Below are 20,144 nucleotides of genomic sequence, written 5' to 3' on the forward strand. Positions count from 1 at the left end.
TACCCGTCTTCCGCGTCTACGAGTTTTAGCCTACATTGCTTTTGCTTGCTGCATTTTACACCTTCACGTTTTGTTGTTATTTCTCTGAGAGCTGTGATTCTGAATGCAAGATCACTAAAGGATGGCTCCAACCCAGTCAATCTCTCTCTCTCTCTCTCTCTCTCTCTCTCTCTCTCTCTCTCTCACACACACACACACACACACACATTAAAAAACCACATAAAGCGGGCTTGGACCAATCGGTCGTCTTCAGTGCGTAGTGGCAGGACTCCTAGTTACCCTGCCCAATCAGAGAGCAGAAGCAGAGGGGCATTAATGGGAATTATTTGGACAGTTCAGGATTTCCCTATAAAGGGCGGCGGACGCACCAGGCAAGGCTGCCCACTGTGGCCTAGTTCGGTACTACAGACACAAGCTGAGACCCGATCACCGCATGCCCTGGCACGCGGACAAATGACTGTATCGCGAAAGGGAACTGACAGAAAAGACGAATATAATGCAGATGTGTATCACGTTTATTTAATTTAATTAATTAATTTATTAATTTTTGCAGCAACCTCTCTCCAGCGCTTTCTCATCTTCTCATTATTATCTCACCATCTCTTTCTCTGACACCAGCTCTCTCCTGTCAGTTTCTAAACTGCCACGTCTCTGCTTCTCTGTCTCATCCCCTCTGCTTGCCCTCTGCCTGCTCCAGGGCCCTAGTCGTCTGCGGACATCCTGCGGCGCACAAACCCTCCTGAAGCCACACCAGCACGACGACTGTGACCCTGAAGGCACGCGCTGGTCCTGACTCTGGAGCTGATGCGGTTTCTGTGCAGTGTTTCCGAATGTTTCCAAATGATGTCTTTCCTCTCTTAAAGGGGAACACTGTGGTCAGTTACACACAAACAAAAACACACTCCCAAATACCCACCACCCACACATACACAAGCAACAACACAACCCCAACCCCCCCCACACACATGCATACACAAAAACACACACCCAAACGTATACAAACATACATAGATTACTGGCCACACCTGATTGACTGGTGCAGCCAGTGTAATGTGATCACTGTGCTATGGCAAAGATGTTTAAAAAGTCTTCAAACAAAAAACAAGCACTACACCAGCATGCAGCTCGCGCTGTAATAGTCACAACAACAGAACACTAGACGTGGAGTATGAAAGCCTCTCAGCCAATCAGCAGAGGCTGACTGGAGTTCATCTGCCATTCTCACGAAAGGGAGTGAACTATGGTGATGGTGTGCACTAACCCCTCAAACCTGAGAGATGTTATTTTAATGATCAGGGGCATATTATTCAGTACCTACATGGAAAGTGTGTAGTTTTAAGAGGAATGAGAGTGTGGACCCACTGGTAGGTGCTCCATCTCCTGCAGGTGGAGTGGTGCACTGAGCAGTCACTCCGAGTTCTCTCTGCCCTATCACACTCTGACAAACACAACCAAGAACAATACAAAAATGCATCAGAGTGGGCGGGGCACAGGTGTGACGGGGAGCATCAGTAACAGGCAGAGTGGGTGGGGCACAGGTGTGATGGGGAGCATCAGTAACAGGCAGAGTGGGCGGGGCACAGGTGTGACGGGGAGCATCAGTAACAGGCAGAGTGGGCGGGGCACAGGTGTGACGGGGAGCATCAGAAACAGGCAGAGTGGGCGGGGCACAGGTGTGACGGGGAGCATCAGTAACAGGCAGAGTGGGCCAATAATGTCAATAGTGTTATCTAAATAGCTAATGTTAGCTAACATTGTGATCAATATTATAAAATCTATAGTCTACTATTGAGCTGCATATTATCAGTGTTACTATTATCAATACCCTCCTTGTTCTGTATCAATCAGAATCAAAGACATATGAACTTTTCAATGTTAGCAACAGTGGCTGGTAGCTAAATGTTAATGTCAAACCCTCATTATAATGTTATTCTTCAAATGCTCTTTCCAGTGGGCTTTATTACACGTGACCGACGGGTGAGGATACACTCAGAGTGAAGGAGAAAGGTCCCTGCAATGTGGAGGTTTACACCCAAAATAGTGAATTAACACCTACTGTTGAGCCGTGGAGCTGCGAACACATGGTTAGATTACAGGAATTTAATAACAGTTCCAGAACATGACTTTCCACCTGTTCAAGGCACAGTGGCTTATTATTTCTGCTGTAATGCGAAGCCATGAAAAAAGGTAGTGAAGAGGCGCCGATATCTGAACATGAACAAAGGTTTTTTATATCCAGGAAATTCTCACATTTCAGTCGTTATGAGCTGAGGTCCCCTTGTAGGCAAAATGCATCAGTAATTTCAGCCCTCCATATCACTGAAACCCTATATACACACAGAATGGTACAACCAAAGTATTATTAGCCAGTTCCCAAATATGCATAGATTCCTGCTTCATGTACCATGATTCGCTAAAACAAGTCTGTGACATTTTTCTACATTTGGAAAGGTGTCCCATGCCACTGTTGCACAGATACTGTCATACACTCGTTGAGCGGAATGAGAGTAGTGATCCGTACCTTCTCACTGTTTCTGATTGGCTGAATGAGTGTAGTGATCCATACCTTCTCACTGTTTCTGATTGGCTGAATGAGTGTAGTGATCCGTACCTTCTCATTGGTTCTGATTGGCTGAATGAGTGTAGTGATCCGTACCTTCTCACTGGTTCTGATTGGCTGAATGAGTGTGGTGATCCGTACCTTCTCATTGATTCTGATTGGCTGAATGAGTGTGGTGATCCGTTCCTTCTCATTGGTTCTGATTGGCTGAATGATTGTAGTGATCCGTATCTTCTCAATGGTTCTGATTGGCTGAATGAATGTAGTGATCCGTACCTTCTCATTGGTTCTGATTGGCTGAATGAGTGTAGTGATCCGTACCTTCTCACTGGTTCTGATTGGCTGAATGAGTGTAGTGATCTGTACCTTCTCACTGGTTCTGATTGGCTGAATGAGTGTAGTGATCCATACCTTCTCATTGGTTCTGATTGGCTGAATGAGTGTAGTGATCCATACCTTCTCATTGGTTCTGATTGGCTGAATGAGTGTAGTGATCCATACCTTCTCATTGGTTCTGACTGGCTGAATGAGTGTAGTGATCTGTACCTTCTCATTGGTTCTGACTGGCCCATTGGTCCTTTTCACAGTCTCTCACACCCGATCACTCACACACACACACACACACACACACACACACACACACACACAGAGAGAGAGAGAGAGAGACTTGTGGTATTACCATATTACTGTTAAATAATGCTAAACCCAAGCAGAAGCAAATAATTGAGTTCTAGCCATTTATTTTATGTCCACTAATGGAAATCTACTGAAGCATCATGTTACATGGCTGTTTAGAAGGGAGAGAAAATACTTTAATACTCTCTCTCTCTCACACACACACACACACACACCACACACACACACACACACACACACACCACACACACACATATATATATACACACACACACACACACACACACACACACACACACACACTCACACACACACCACACACACACACACACACCACACACACACACACACACACCACACACACACACACACACACCACACACACACACACTCACACACACACACACACACACACACACACACACACACACACACACACCCACACACACACATTTGCTCTTCTCTGCCCTTTTCTCTCTCCCTCTGTAAGCATAAAGATTGTATTTTTATGTATATACTTAAAATGCTTTACAATTATTTGGCATAAATATTTGTAGTACCTTGCAGATACCTACACACGCGCACACACACAAAACAAACACACTTTTACAAACGCATACACAATTACAATTACATTGTTCGCAAACACTCACTGACAGACACACACAAAACTTGGCAACTGTATATCTGCATGAGAGAAAGCATAGCTACACAGCACAACCTTCATTGTACAAAACACATTCACACCCAAGTGATATCCTATGTTAAACACACCCAATGTAAAACACACTAACAAAATTGCCTACTCTGTATTCTTAATCCTTACAACAGAACAAGCCATACACAATACAGCTACACTCATCTTAATCTACTAATATAATCCTATAATCTACAAATAATCTACAGTATACTATAATCCAAACATCTGAGGGTAATGGTACTACATAGCATTGTCCAAAATCTATGGATAATCTACACCCTGACAGCCCTGAGGAAGTCCAATGAGACACTGCAGGTCCAGAGGCCATCATGTTTACCCACAATACATTGCTGCTGCTACTCTCTGCCCACTGGTGATGTCACAGGCTTCCTGTGGAATTATTAATATCATTCTGATGCTGTTACATAAAAACTGATGCCGGATTATACTGCTACTATACAGAAAAAGGCCACCAAAAAGGCAGATTAACACCAGGCCAGAGAGAATTTCCCTCATGTTGGTATTAAGGTCTAACTGAGCTGACAAACGCGTAAGTGTATATTATACATGTAGGTCATAGTAAATTATCTTTGGGCAGTTACCTTGACAGAGTGCAATGCACGCCAACACCACTGACCGAAGAACATGCAACTTTAATTTAATTACTATACTGACTGCCGTTAATCAAACCCACAGCCCTCTCTGGATAAATGACTATGAAATGACATCAGTGATGCAGATAAGATTATGAAAAGATGTCAGTGATGCAGTTGAGTTTATAAAAATATATACAAGTACGATTATGGGTACAAAGCATGTGCTCATGGCTGCATCAGTGTGAGAAGGATCAGTACACCTCGGACTAATGCAAGCACTGAGAGTCAGTAAGGCCATGAGTCTGTGTGGTACATCTTTTTAGTAATGCAGTGCAGTCATGCAAATAAATGACCACTAGGTGGGGCTAAGGGTTTTCTACAGTTCAAAATGAACTCCACTTGATGTCCTGATTTTTTTTAAAAAAAATTAACATACTTTCAACATAGTGCCTAAAAAAAATCTTTCATCAATTTAAGATCTGTGATAAAATTCTGATTATGTTTTCTTAAACTGGTTTCAGCTCCCAGAACTTCAGAACCACTTCAGAGCGCAGCTGAAGGACCTCTTAGCCTGTTGAAAGAGACCACTGCCATTAGGGAGCACCGTCATGAAGGGGTGCGCTTGGTCTTAGGTAGGCGGACCATGTCAAAGTAACAGTCACATGAATGCCATCTTTCAAAACAACATGCATGTAAATGACACCTCTTGATCAAAGCCTGCATTAACATTTTCAGTGATTTGGGCTACAGCAGCTCTCTGTGCTGTGGGGTAAGACCAGACGGCCTGACCCCCATACACATCCCAGAGCCTTGGGTGCCCACGGCCCTGGCAACGGTCCACAGTTGACCTTCCTAGGACCAACTTTTGTAGGTATTAACTACTGCATACCAGGAACATCCAACCAGACCTGCTGTTTTGGAGATGCTCTGAGCCAGTCATCAAGCAATCCGTTTTTAAACTCATTCAGATCCTTACACTAGCCAACCTTTCCTGCTTCTAACACATCAGCTTCAAGAGCTGATACATATTTTATGTATTAATACATAAAAAAAAAGAGATTAATTTGCTTGATGCTATTTTAATGTCTTAATTAAGTCAAAAACGCGTTGGATGTTTAGGCTGGCTGGTGATAAATTTTAGGACCCATTCGTGAATTATAGTTGGGTGGCATGAAGCCTGATGGTAACGCCAACTGTAGTTACCTGTGTCATGGCCCCCTACCACTGAAATTAATATTAAGGGTTGAAATTTCCCCACGTTGTGTCAGTTCTTCTTTCTTCTGGACTGAGGGGGTTGTGTGCCACTCATCCCAGCTAAGACCACTGGGCTGACACGATGTCAGATGTTGTCATGACAACACTGTTCGCATTAGGCTTCATTTTTATATATACATTTTTTGCTTTATTTGCACACAGGAGCTGCTCCACCCACTGATTGAATTATACGATATTTGTACATTTGTCTTACGTGATCGTGTTTCATCTGTCACACGAGACAAAAGTGTAAAAAAAAGGCTGAATATTCAGCATTTGTTTTTCCTAGAGTTTTGACCATTTTTGACATTTCAGTGGAAGATGTGCAGAGAACTTTGATTTGGTCAGAGAAGTAAGTAAGAGAGTGAGTATGAATGCATGCACCCGAATCCACGTCGTCACACTCATAATCAGGTAACATACAATAAATAGCGTGATGGCCTGACCTGGTACAAATCACTGGGATCAGATGCATTGGTTCTGGCAACATGTTTGCTGCATGATGTAACATTAAAAGCAAAAATAAACATCAACAAAATGTTCACCAAAGGACAAATGTTATTTAAACATTTTCTTTCTTTTACTAATCTGGAATCAGTTATAAAATACACTGTACTCCACTCTCACACAAACTTTTTCCACTCACCTCTCAAGTTCTGTCCCTTAGCAAACTGGTACAGGTGACCATTTGTCTATTTATTGAGTGTTCATTACAACTCAACTAAAGCCTTGGATTTTCCCCACTGTAAACTGAGAACTACTACAAAAAGATGCTGTTTAAGTGGATCAGTTTATAAAATGTACAATTCAGACACCAACATAATACAAGAATTGAAGACATGTACAAATACATACAAATGTATTTATTTTATTTTATCAGCTTTATGTATAGTAACATTAACATCAGTAGTAGAATACATTAAAAAATTAGATTCGACCATGTTCAAAGGTCTGACATGTGTAGAGCCAACAGTCTTCAAAATATCTTGGTGGAATTGACGTCTCATCTGTGTCTCCAAATATCCAGCTTTTTTTTTTTTTTTTTTTTTTTACTTCACACAGCCCTATTCCGAGCATTTCTTCCCAGTTTAGTCCCATTTCCTTCCTAAGGTGTGGCTTCACCTGAAAGGTGCACCTTCAGCTCATGCAGTCCCAGATCATCAGTACAAAACCCTGGGTTTACCTTTTAACTGACTAATGAGTTTAACGCAGCCCGATTTTTCAAGGGGCCAATTTTGTGCTTCGAGTCATAGAATATTCTAAACCCATTTCACTGTCAAAATTAGTAGTTTAATTAACTAGTTAACAACCCCCCCTCCCCATATCACAGAACATGAAATTAACGTAACGCCATTATACGTGCATTCCTCCATAGCTGATCAGTAGTTCAGTGGTATTGTAAAGTTAGTATCGATGCAGCTTATAAATTAATTTTTTATACTTTTATTTGGCCCTCAGGTTTCTGGTTTTTCATCTGTGACATTTATACCAAAAGATGCATCCCAAACCATAGCCAACATACCCAAAAAGCCCTCCGAGCATGCATTTATCTGAACAGAGATATCTCTACATATTAAAAAAAAAGACACTGATTGGAGCTGGGGTGAACTTTACATCAGTAGCACAGTATTTGAGTGAACTTAGTGGGATTGTGAAGACGTGACTAACACAGACATCTCAAGACACTGGCAGCAACCAACGTTACACATCATAGCATTAAAAACGCTAGTCAACTGTGCAAATCCATGGTCTTAAAGTTTTGAAAGAAACCAACAAGTCACGCAAAGCAGACTCGTCACCGCAGACACAGTGGCTTTTGCATTACGCAAAGCAGACCCGTCACCATGGTGACGGTGGCTTACGAATAAACAAAAAGGTGAAGGAAGTGCGCTCGGACTGCTACAAGGGAAAAAAAAGAGACGAGGATCACCTGGGAATCACACGGGAAGCTTAGGCCGTACGGTGTGGCTCCACAAAAGCAAATCATCACTGTAGCGTCAGTCGTGACCAGCTGGGAGGAGAATCCCTGGTCAGGAGGACAACCTGGGAGCAACTCGGTCACAAATCTCAGCATCACTCCACAATAACAAGCAACACAGTTTTCAGCTGGTGAGGCACGAACAAACTGTTGCTGGACAAATCAATGTCTATACCATTTTTTATTTTTTTTTTTAAATTCGCACAAGACCTTCTGCCCATGGTATCTACCTTAAAAATGGAGCAGCTGGTGTAACCCAAAGACCTTAAAGCCAGAGCGGAAGACTGTGCAACTGGCTGTGAACTCTTGGTGATCAACTAGCAAAGGTTCCAACGACGACGAGGAGGAGGAGAAGGCTGCACACGCCGACACAAATAGCAAGATACAGCATTTTCTGGGGGAGGAGAGAAAGGGAAAAAAAAAAAAAGTTAAAAGAAAATATTCCTCTTGATCAAGAGACGTGGTCGTGCAGCTACTCAAACGTGTGTAATCTCTGCTGTTCGTGTTGGGCGTTACCGGGTACGACAGCATGCTCAAGCAGGATTGGCTGCAGAAGGAGAGGGGGAGGCAATCGGTGTGGTTGACTTAAACGACAGGCCCACAGACAGGCCCACGATTAGTGCAAGCACGCCACCTATCGCCAGCGCAATCATGGCCAGGATTATATATTTCTGTCCGGAATACAAAAACAGAGAGAAAACGTTCCCAGTTACTGTGCCACGGTAGACGCTCACTGGTGCAACATGCTGAAGAAAGAGATAAAAGCAGCATGTGGGTTAAGTGAACAAATGGAAAGCGTGCGTTCAGCGGGGTGTCCGGGCCTGTTCAGAGCAGGTGCTGTTGGACTGTGGTGTTTTGCATGTTATCATTTCCTCTGGCTGTTGTAGAAAGGCAACAAGCAGGAAATCAGCGCTCTAATGGGGGTATGTGAGAGTGTGTGTGAATATATGGGTGGGTTTAAAAGTTCTCATACCCTGCAGATTTTCTTCACTGTGTGAGTGTGTGTTCATACCCGCCGGGCTCTCTTCTGGTACCTCACTGCCTTCTTGCACTGCTCGTTGGCTTTGCCTACATAATCCACGGCGTTTCTGACATTCTTCTCTATGTTGTCGATCATCTCGCCCTGCAGAGACACAGGAGTGGGAAAGGGGGTGAGGGCAAGGCCTAACAGTCATGGAACCATTGGAAAGACAAGCCGACAGATACCAATCATTTCTCATCAGGTCTCAAATAAATGATACAGATCATTTTAATAGCGAGGTGTATGTAGAAGACTGAGGGGTCTTGCTGGGGTTCTGCAGAGTGGACAGCAGTACCTGAGTCTCCACCAGCAGGGCCATGTCCCTGAACATATCGTGGAGCTCTCTGATGCTGGACTCCAGACGCATGATGTCTTTGTGCCGCGACTCGATCTCGTTCAGCGCCTGCCGCGTGATCTGGGAGTCGGAGATGATCTGAGCACAGAGAGGAGACCCAGCAAGCAAGCTGGCGTCAGCGCCGTTTCTCCGGTCCAGCCCTTTACAGCGCCAGGACGGTCTGCCGTTCTGCTACGGCCCAGCTCCCTGCACGCCTGTAGCAGGTGTGTTGGGATGTGGGACGGGCCAAAACGGGTTGGGAGGAACAAACATGCATGACCCACGACAGAACACATTAATTAATGTGGTCACAGTGCACTCGAAAGTCCAAGGAGCAGTGACCGCGTCACGGGAGAGATGAAAATCCTCCACCAGAGGGCGCTGCCCTCACACAAAGGGGGGTGGGGGGGTTACCTCATTTGAGTGAACAAGCTAATGGCTAAAGAGAGTAGAGGGTGAGCAGAGAAGCCCAGCATGTATCCGAGTTGATTATAAGGACAGGATGAGGGCCCAAATTTAGGTTCACGCCAAGACCAGCTCTCGGGTGGCTTCGGACCAGTGCCATGGCAAATGACACCAGATTTCCAGATTTGTAGTAAACCTTCCCGAATTCTGTGACTCTAGCCAGATCAGACTCACATCAGACGTGAAAATGGACGGGTTCCCACTCTCCAGCATGTCTTCCAGTTCCTCATTGGTGGTCAGTTTTCCAGCTACAAAAACACATGCAAACGCTACTCTTTAGCACAATCTAATGTTTTCATATTCACAGACCTTATAATTTCGTCAGGGATTAAAAGTGTCATTCCAGCCATTAAAATGCTTTTAACAGTTAGATTAGCAGTGTATGTCAAATTAGCATATTGTATGCATGTTTGGGTGAAAAAGTGTTATTGTTTACACTAGTACTGGCTGCGATCCCAGAAATTATACATGTGTATACATAAACAACAGGAATCTCATTTAGAATGAGATATTATTAGAGAAAGTACTGGATGAGAGACACAGAGAGAGAAGTGCTTTAGCTGGGTGCTACACATCTCCCTGCCATAACATGAGGGACAGTGACCCACCCAAACATACACACCATATTATCCAGTTAATAAAGGTTATCCAGCTATTTATCATTTCCCCATCCTTATTATTTATTTATTTTCCCCTTCACTTCTTCCAGTTCTTATTATGTCAGACCAATGACAGTTCTCTTCAAGTTCTTTATCATAACAGAACTCTTAATGCCCATAAATGCAAAGGTCATAATGTTGTGTAATGTTGTAATCCTGCTTTGGCAATACTGTTATACTGTAATAATTATATATGGTCATGCCAATAAGCTTACTGAACTGAGCTGAGAGAGTGAATGAGTGGTGCTCCTATACTGCAGACCCTGTGTTGACCCTCTCCCAACTGGGAAAGACAGTTAAGAGAACAATACATAACACACACACACACACACACACACACACACACACACACACACACACACACACACACACACACACACACACACACACACACACACACACACACACACACACACACACACACACACACACACACACACACAGAGAGAGAGAGAGAGAGAGAGAGAGAGAGAGAGAGAGAATAACACCTAAAAGAACACAATCCAAATAATCAACCCCCACTAGAGCAGGGGAACTGAGCTGCTCTCAGTGGGGTCAGGACTACATCTACAATCTCTGGGGGCAAGACAGAAGGAAGAAGGGATCACAGGGAGAAGTACAGAGAGCTCCCATTGTCTGTTTACAGACAGAGGACTCTGACATACAAAGCATATGCATGTACCATTCTGGGGTAATAAATCAGAATTATCATTATGAGCAGATCAGCTAAACAGGCTTGCATGGAGTCACTGTGAAAACAGACACCTTATTCACAGCTTCATTCATCTCCTCAAACTTCCTGCTTCTCTATAATTCACGGTTTTCCCCCTCATCATCTTGGAGAGTGTTTTTTTTTCGCTCTCCCTCCCTGATGCAGGCCTTCCAGTAATGTGAGCCAGTAGTGAGTAAAGTGCTTTTTAACACCATTAACCCTAGTTGACTTGATTATACATAGCGTGTTCTGCTAACTTCTAAGTGTTGTCTTAACGCTCTTGTTATGAGGCCACACCACAATCACATAACTTTGCACTGACAAATCCATTCTCTGACCCAGTCTACTAATAGACTGGTTCTCCATTCGTGTGTTACCCAGGCAACGCCTATAACAGAGTCTCTAGTGACGGAGAAGGCTGTCTCATGTGTCAAGCAACGAATACAAAGCTCATTAAGCAATGCCCTTGGGAATGAACACACACACACCCCATCGGTAAGCGTGCTTCGATGGTATTACATGGCATTACTATTTACTTTCTTTAATTTAAAGTCGGCCCAAGGCCATTTCAAACTTTCGAACACATTAATGCATGTCTCGACATGGCTTCACATCACAGTTAGCGAACCATTTAACCCTTTAAAGTGTGGCCTTTTCTGAGACAAGTGCTTGGTATAGCTCATGAAGCTTAATGACAGAAGCACACGGTGGTGATTGTGGTGGGGGGGGGGGGGGGGGGGGTCCACTACCCAGTGGCAGTGGGAGCTTTCTAGAAGCTTCCACCTGATGATCTAAACAACAAACGACACAGCTGTGGCCCTGGAGATGTGGCTGATGTTCTGACTACACATATAGCCAAAGCCCAAGGCAAGGTCATGTGTAAAGGACTTGTTCAACTGCCATAACAGATACAAAGGAAACTAAAGTGTGCCGAGTAAGTGATAAAGGTTTTTTGTTAAAAGACTGTTGAGGACAGGCAAGTTCCGTTTTCGGTGTTCTTTAGAGAGGTAGAGAGAAAATGCGCATACTTGCGTACATGTGTGTACGCCTCCAGTGCACTACAAATATTTTACTAAATACTTGAGCATTTCAAGTATGTACATGTACTGGAAGATTCTTGATGGGAGATATGAAAGAGAGAGCGTGTGTGTGTGTGTGTGTGTGTGTGTGTGTGTGTGTATCAGTGGTTCTCACTGATCTCCAGCTGTCTCTGGATCCTGGCTTTGCTCCTCTCCCTAAATGACACCTGGGTCTCATTGTACTGCGTCATCACCTCCACAAACCTCCGAGACAACACTGTGTACTAGAGACAGACAGACAGACAGACAGAGACAATGTCATGTTTAACTGGAGCGCTTAGGATTCTTGCAAGTACAAATGCTTTAAAAAAGTGAGAAACCAAAATAAACCCACGCAAACCAAGTAAATTAGTGAAAAAGGATAAACTACTTAACCTTCAAGAAAGAAACTAGAGAACAACTAATTTTGAAGAAAAATCCTCAACAACAAGAAATCAAGCAAAAATTAGGCTAAATAAACCACAGCTAACAGGAGTGAGACCGGAGCACCATACAGCTAATAACCCAAAACATAAAAGGATAATATTCATTCAAGTCCTCTTTCAGGTATCATCTAGGCAAGAACCTCAACTCATTAAAATCTGAAGAAATTTTAGTACTTTGATAACTTGGGGGGGGAGAGAATAAATAAATCTCCTGTGCTAATGTAGCTAGTAACAGAGTGAGCCGCGGCTGACACAGCTGTGGGAAAAGCCTTTACAGTATAAGCTGCCCAGCAGAGTTAAAAACCACACACAAAGAAAACAAGAAAACCTCAGAGACCCTAACAGCAGGAAACAAAACCACCACGAGTGTGCTGCTATATACAAAATACACCGACACCTGGCCCACTACAAACCACAAAAAGATGTGATGGCAGACAGATGATTGAAAATGAAGATGGGGATAACTTATCACAATGGCCATGTTTCAAGGTCATTGGCCATGTTTCAAGGTCACAAGGCCAGCCTCTGCTTGCATTAGCAGAGTCTGAGAAAGTAACTGAGGAGGGGGAGACTAGCAGCCATGTAGCCCGGGCCAGGGGAGGAACAGGAAGTCATCTCCCAACCCAGCGCTGCACAGACAACTGGGAAGCACAGTATCCCAGCTTAGAGAAAGCCTTTCTCTGCAGGAGGCTGAGATAATGGAACTCCAACCTCTACTGTCCAACCCACCATCCAATGACTCTTCCCAGCGGCTTATCAGTTGGACCAGCTAAAGAACTTGTTACTGGAACTGGAGCTCCAGGAGGAAGTTCAGTGCAGTCAGAGAGGAACTACACCTCAGGGACAGTACTAAGATCACCCCAAGGGAGGAGCTACAGAGACCAAAAGCCAACCGGCAGACATGCAAATCTGCAGAGCAACACTCCACCCAGTCTAAGCCACAGACCGCCCACACTGAGCCCTACCCAGTCCACCCTGCCCCACCCAGCACAAAGCCCACCAGGCATATCCAGAACCACACCCCACCTCCAGTAAGCCGCGTCCCACCAAACCGGAGCCCATCCCAACCCCCAACCAGCTCACCTTGAGTCCCACCCTGCCCACTCCGAGTCAGATAATAAAACCCAACAGACGTTTGCGAATATTCCTGCTGCAAAAAAAAAAAAAGCAGCTCAATTCAAACTAAAAGCAAGTGAAACCCTGCAGCGCACCTCAAACTGAAGAGGCATGCTCAACCAAAACAGCACTGAGAAGAAGGGGAAACAGACAGACTCCACCTGGGTTCGCTGGATGCGCACGCCTACTGAAGTCCGATTGGCAGGGTCGTCTGGAGGCAGGTTCTCCTGAATGGCTGAAGAGAGAGGAGGAGGGTGAACCTTCTGGAAACATTACAGATAAGGCACTCTCTCACTGTTAACCATAGCTAAAATAGAGTCGTGATCAGAGTGCAAGCCTGCCTGTGCCAATCACTCGACCATGTCTACCCAACCAAGCAGATCCTCAAAGCAACCTGCTAAGAAGCGTACTAGTTTGGGTAGAGAGTAACTTTGCTGTCCTTCTCTCTTAGCGAGAGCCCAAGCAAATGCTCCCTCAATCTCCAGAACTCTCAGTTCTGGTCTCAGCAGAGAGGCTCAGCTCGGCAATGGAGATCCAGGGTGGGGCGAGATACCCACGACCTCACACTAATCTCTCATATCAGTGATCTGTTGACTTGGCTATGGCTCAGGAGGTGAAGGATTCAAGTCCAGCCAATAGCTGTCCATGCATTAATAAATGATCATCATTTACCCCAGTTTATCAATAATGTGCTAAACGTAAAAAAAAAAATTAAAAAACCCCCCACCTCAGACGTCATTAGCTTCAATATGATGATTTATATATTTGGTAGATGCTTACAACTCACACTGATGGATTCAGTGGCATTCACTGAGCAGAGAGACGGCATGGGTGGTTGTAATTAGGTCTTAGTATCACACACACACACACACACACACACACACACACACTTACATTTGAGTTTGGTCCGCACGATATTGGCATTCTTCTTGATCTCAACAGTCAGCTGTTCGAGTTCGTCTTTTGTCCCTGTAAGATGATCAGTGAATATCATCACTGGAGAATCCCTCATCCTTTCTGATATAAACATACCACCGTCACCGGTGAGTGTGTCACACTGTTAAACCCATCCCAGTCCTTGTGTTTTGTGGAATTTTAAATACATTTAAAACATTTACTTTTAAATACATTTTCCCAATCCTTCCATCAAATACCCATAGCAAGCATAAGAAGGAAGGGTGTATCCCTGTCATTGAAGATTCCAGGATTCACCAGGAATGATTTGAATGATTATTTTTATTATATATATTATACTTGCATTCAATCTTATAGAGATGTCTTTAAGGTCACCAAGCCTTCAGCTGTTCACGTTTTGTACGTCATCCTGGATTAGCATATTTACCAAATAACTACATGCAAATGCATTCACTTGCCAAATGGCTAAATGTAAACATGAACAGATTCACAGGATGAAAACATGTGTGTGAAACTCAAGGCGGTTTCACTCAGAGCGCACATAAGCGAGACATTAGTGACATCTGACCTGTTCAAAGGAGTCAGGTCTCAGGTTTTATCCCATTAAGTGAACGATAAAACAGACGACTCTCGCTGTCCGTGGCGGCCACCTGTTAGGCACCATTATCAGAAGTATGGGAAGTAAGCTAATATTTGCGCAGATTCCTGTCAGTTTTTTTAAAAGGTCCATGTACACCAGGTCTACAGAGTCTGAGCATCACAGTACAGTCAGTACACAACAATGCTAGATACTGAAATACAAGAAGGAAAGTTTAATTTTGTTATGTTAAAGGGCATGACGTATCGGTTTAACCGGAACTGTGGTTGGGAGGCATCTGAAAGCCACTGAACCCTGCAAAGTGCCCAACTGAGATTATCACTTTTAAACAAACAAAACCATGTAAAATCTTGCACTGGCACACAAAATACTGCACTGGGGAGTGTTTTACCAGACAGGCTAGAGCTATTAATATGCAAATGGAACAGTGAGTAAATGCTGGGCTGCAAGAGTGTGTGTGTGTGTGTGTGTGTGTGTGTGTGTGTGTGTGTGTGTAAGCCTGAAGCCCTGCATCTTGGTCTTTCAGATAGGCTTTAGGTAATCAGAAGCAGCATGCATTAACCTGCACAATAGGAACCCAGTAGGGCAGTAAGGCACAGGCAGCCCTGACCTGGTCAACACATTTCAAGCTGTAGCCAAATATAGCTCTTTTCAGTTAGTACATACAAATGCACCCCCCCCCACCTTATTTTAACACATCCCACACACGCCCATTCTAAGGGGCAACTAATACTACTATACAACACAACACAACACATGCCTGCCTGCCCACCAGCGTGTGTGCATGCACACACACACACACACACGCGCACACCCACACTTATCTGGCAAAAACAGATATGGGTCCATGTCCAATACTTAATACAAGGAGGGTTCAGTTTGAAAAATGCACCAACGTTAGGAAAAAGACCACCTTACCAGACCCAACCACTGACATGCTGGCCAGTATTTCAGACAAATGACTGTTCTGCTGCATTGCCACCATTTAGACATGAACTAACAGAAGCAGTTTGTTCCCTTTGAGCAGGGCTCCATTTAGCACATTGTAATTGTAATCCATTGTGGTCAAACATGACAGATTTTCTATTGTGATTATGTCAGGATTGTGATCATCCTCCTTGGCAGTACACAATGCCACACACACACACACACACACACACACACTTTTTTTTTTTTTTTTTTTTTTTTTAAAAACAGTTGCTTTTCAGTTCAGTAAGAAAAAAATATCTGCGAAGGCACTGTTAGCTTGGCATGGCTGGTTCCTGTTAATTGGATACGTTTTGCAACACTCAGCTGTGTGCTAATCAGAGTGGTTTTTCTCCTGGAAGTGGAAGATTATAAAGGCTGAGTAACAGTGCATGTGATCAGCTGTCTTCGGCAGTGGGTGACATCACAGGCCCAGGTCCACACAAGCCGGGCAAATTAAAGCTCTGCTGGGAGAAACAGCCATGCCTCACAGAATAAAGACACGACCTCAAAGCATGTGCTTTTGTTCAATTCCAATGCGTCACACTGTTTGTGACTTGAATGTGTTTGGTGGGGAAAAGGCTAGGTTTCCTATAAACATTTCCTGGAGGACCCAATGGTAGTTGTTTGTGCGTGCGAGTGTGTGTGTCTGTCTGGGTGTGCTTTGCAAATTAGGTGTAGTTTCCTGTTGTAGTGCTTCTCAGCTATATGAAAGGCAAAGCAGGATTTTATTTAGCATAGGGCACCACCAGAATGTGTGCGTTTTGCCCAATTAAAACAAATGACTTGATGCTGGGGTCTTAGATTACTACATCCAATACAGTGAACCTTGGTTACAGCCAGACGAATATTCTCTTAACTTACACAAGGAGGTTCAGCAGCATTGGAGTAGGTGTGTCCAACGTGAGACTAAATCAAACGGGAACCACTACCTGTCACGTCTCCAGGAAGTATGCATCTCTAAGCATCTTTAAGGTTTAGAGTTAGTCACATATACCTCCCAGCCACTCAAGAATGACTACGTTGCACCTGACCTCTTGTGCACCTCAGTTACCCTGAGGTTAGAGCTCCGTTTTACAAGTGAGCAGTTACAGACCATATGCCTTCAGCTGCCATGCATGGTGCATTAGCCACCCTCTGTCCTGTTCCTCATTGGTCAGTTTCTGACCACAGGACCACTGCTGCATAGACATGGGTACATCAGGCACAGCACTGTTGCAGGAGCACTTACAGCTGTCCATCTTCCAAAAACATCCAGTCAAAAACAGTAGTGGTCAAAAGGGGCAGAGCTAACACACTTCACATGGTAATGTTTAAATTACTTTCTCTAACTGTACACCAGCAAGTTGTTTCTAACAAACAAGTGTATCTAGTAAGGTGGGTGGTGAGTGTATAAATTGACTGTAATGAATAATAATTGTGGTCACCCTGTTGCTGCTGTGTGTGGCATACAGTGTGTTTGGAGACTGACACTACCCACTCTCATCAGGGTTGGGCGCTGAGAGAATCACGCTGTGCTTCTTCTTCACCTCGTTCACCTGGGAGGCGATCTTATCAATGACACCCCTGACCTCCTCCACCTGAAACATGGCATCGCACACGGGCGTGAAAACTCTCTCATACACCTTGCCCACCTAGTCACAACACTCCATCTTAACTTCTGCCATTTTAGAACTTATAAGTGACAGAATGGGAGCAACACAAATCAAGTGCTTGTGACATATGAACATGGCAGTGCTAACAAAAACAAACAACAGAGATGGGTTGGTAGAAGCTAGCCACATACCTTCCTGAAAAAGTCCTCCAAGAATCCCCCTCTCTCCACCGAAACGGCAACGATGCCATCTTCCTCATCCTTCCTTCCCTGTAGCACGGAAAACAGCTGCTCACTCAGTCATTAGCCAATTACTTCATTAAACATGAAACAGCCGGGTCCTATTTTAACTACAGAAATAACCAACAGGACCTTCACAGACCACTTTTTTGAAGCTGGCTACAAGCAATAGGCCTAATCCATGGAGCTGAAGTTATAAACATGGCACTTATGTTTATTGTCTTAGATCTTGGGGTCGTCTACACGGACCTCCAGGGACAACAGGTACCAGTTCGGGTAGTACAGAGTGAACGGTCACAGTGCAGAGAGTAAAAGGTCTCCATACAGTCTAAACGAGGGTGAAGATGCCTTTCGTTACTGATCTCACTGAAATAACGTTATTAGGCTGTCAGTTACGAGCACCACTGAGGGACACGGACTTCTAATCGCATCTTCCTTGAGCGACAGTGCACGACTCAACGTCGTACAAACTCTGTGATCTAAACATCTTATAAGAGAATACTTTAGCATAGATCATGACGGGGGTTACTTTATTATTACTGTGCGGACATTAGAGAGTCCGCGTTACGCTAACCTGAGTACAAGCTGCGTTACGGGAACACACCCAGTCCACCTAGCTCACCTGGCTAACGTTTCAACCGGTTCAGAGCCTCAGCCTACTCCATTTAACCGCTGAGAAATTACGATACTTACCGCATTCAAGTCAGCTAAACGGTCCTTCATTACACTTCCCGTTTGGAAAAGTTATAGTCAAAAAACGAAGTTATCTTCTACTGCTAAAACGTCCCAATGTCCTTCTGTACAAATGAAAGTCCATTCCGACTCTGCCAAAAACATCGGCGGGAAGAGAATATAGACAAATAACGGTAGGAAGCAAAACAAGAGGTTGAACAACGTTTAAAAGGCACTAGTAACTTCAAAAACAGCTCTGGACTACACTACTTTACATTACACAGCTTCTGTTTGTTTACGTCGTGTAAACCAGCAGCCTGGCTTTGGAAGTTGTCCGGGTAGCAGCTCTCTCTCAACATCCCGACAAGATGTTTCCTGCACACGCTTCCCTTTATACTGTGGGCTACACGACCCGACCTAATCTGGGAGATTAAAACACGATGTCTTGCTAAATAAACAATAAATGATTTATATGTGAAATGTTAAATAATTCAACAAATATAGGTTAATAGTCGAAAAATAAATTAAAACTAGAAAATTGAATGACTCAAAGATATATATTTTTAATTTATTTATTTTTTTTTACGGTGGATATGCATTTGTAGGCTTGATCATGTTGGCGAAGCCCGGCGATTTTCAAGACATTAATACAGTTTCCACTGTGATCACTGCTGCTACTTTGGTTTAATAACCCTTTCATTGCTATATTATGTTAATGGAAGAATGTAAACACAGAACTAACACTGTAAAATTGGAATATTTCTCTTGGCTCATATGAAACACTCATTTACTTGTAACATACTCTGTACTAAGAAGTATTGCAACTGTTGGAGCCAAGTACACTGCATTTTCTTTTTGATTAAATAAATCCCTTATAGCAGCTGCAGAGACAGTTGTACCGTGGTGAAAGACTGGGGCTGCATTCCCTGAAGCACTTGTTTAGGCCTGATCTTGTTTGGGTGATTTCTTGTTTTGGAGCTGATGGTGGACATGCTGCTCTCTTCAGGAGACACTAGTGTGCAGAAAATGGGGAGTCCTAAGTTACCCTCACACCGAGTGTTCTCCTTCTCCTGTGTGCCTGCAATTCTACATCTTCAGGGTGTATGAGGAGGTCCCTGTAGATGCTCATACAGACTGAATGGTCCTCTTCATTTGATCTTTGATCTTCTGCCTCTTGTAGTGTCCAGTACATCCTCCCTCTGCTGTGCAGGTTGACCATCGGGCCTGGTTTTGTCACCAACATCCTGCAGTACGAGTCCAGCATCATGTTGTGTTCAGTGAGACTGTTCTGGATTTTATGTCCAGCCTGAAACAGCAGTACAGAGACCAGTACTTCCCTGACGCCTGCACCAAGGAACTGGTGGGCCTTATCGTGCTCACTGACCCCCGCCCCCCATCCCCCTGCAGTTTACTTTGACAAATAACTTATGCTGGATTTTAGCTTTGTGATACAACTCCTTTGTTTGTATATAATGCCCCTGTCTATCTCTCTATTATATATGGTGGCGCATATATATATATATATTTTTTTTTTAAATCCCCCCCCCAAGAATGTGGACAAACCTAAGTCATGTGGAGCAACCACACTGATTTATACATCTCAGGGAAGAGAGGGCAGCCCCAC

The 20,144-nt window shown here is 43.9% G+C and overlaps 1 protein-coding gene across 2 annotated transcripts; it reads right to left on the minus strand.

The window, feature by feature from the left end:
- Positions 1–6,792: 6,792 nt before the first annotated feature.
- On the minus strand, positions 6,793–18,868 carry stx2b (syntaxin 2b). 2 transcript variants are annotated; one of them, XM_027022074.2, is made up of 11 exons: positions 18,542–18,868; positions 17,801–17,878; positions 17,495–17,594; positions 14,430–14,504; positions 13,697–13,770; positions 12,110–12,218; positions 9,719–9,792; positions 9,041–9,178; positions 8,737–8,847; positions 8,241–8,395; positions 8,030–8,118 (listed from the first exon to the last, which is right to left on the minus strand). In XM_027022074.2, exons 1-10 carry the CDS (start codon positions 18,569–18,571, stop codon positions 8,258–8,260), a joined length of 927 nt encoding a protein of 308 aa, XP_026877875.2. In that variant the 5' UTR covers positions 18,572–18,868; the 3' UTR covers positions 8,030–8,118; positions 8,241–8,257. The 2 variants fall into 2 exon arrangements, with proteins under 2 accessions (XP_026877876.2, XP_026877875.2); XM_027022075.2 differs by lacking the exon at positions 8,241–8,395 and having other exon boundaries at positions 6,793–8,118.
- Between the last annotated feature and the right edge of the window lie 1,276 nt (positions 18,869–20,144).

This window comes from Electrophorus electricus, chromosome 18, assembly GCF_013358815.1.
Source record: "Electrophorus electricus isolate fEleEle1 chromosome 18, fEleEle1.pri, whole genome shotgun sequence".
NCBI lineage: Eukaryota > Metazoa > Chordata > Actinopteri > Gymnotiformes > Gymnotidae > Electrophorus > Electrophorus electricus.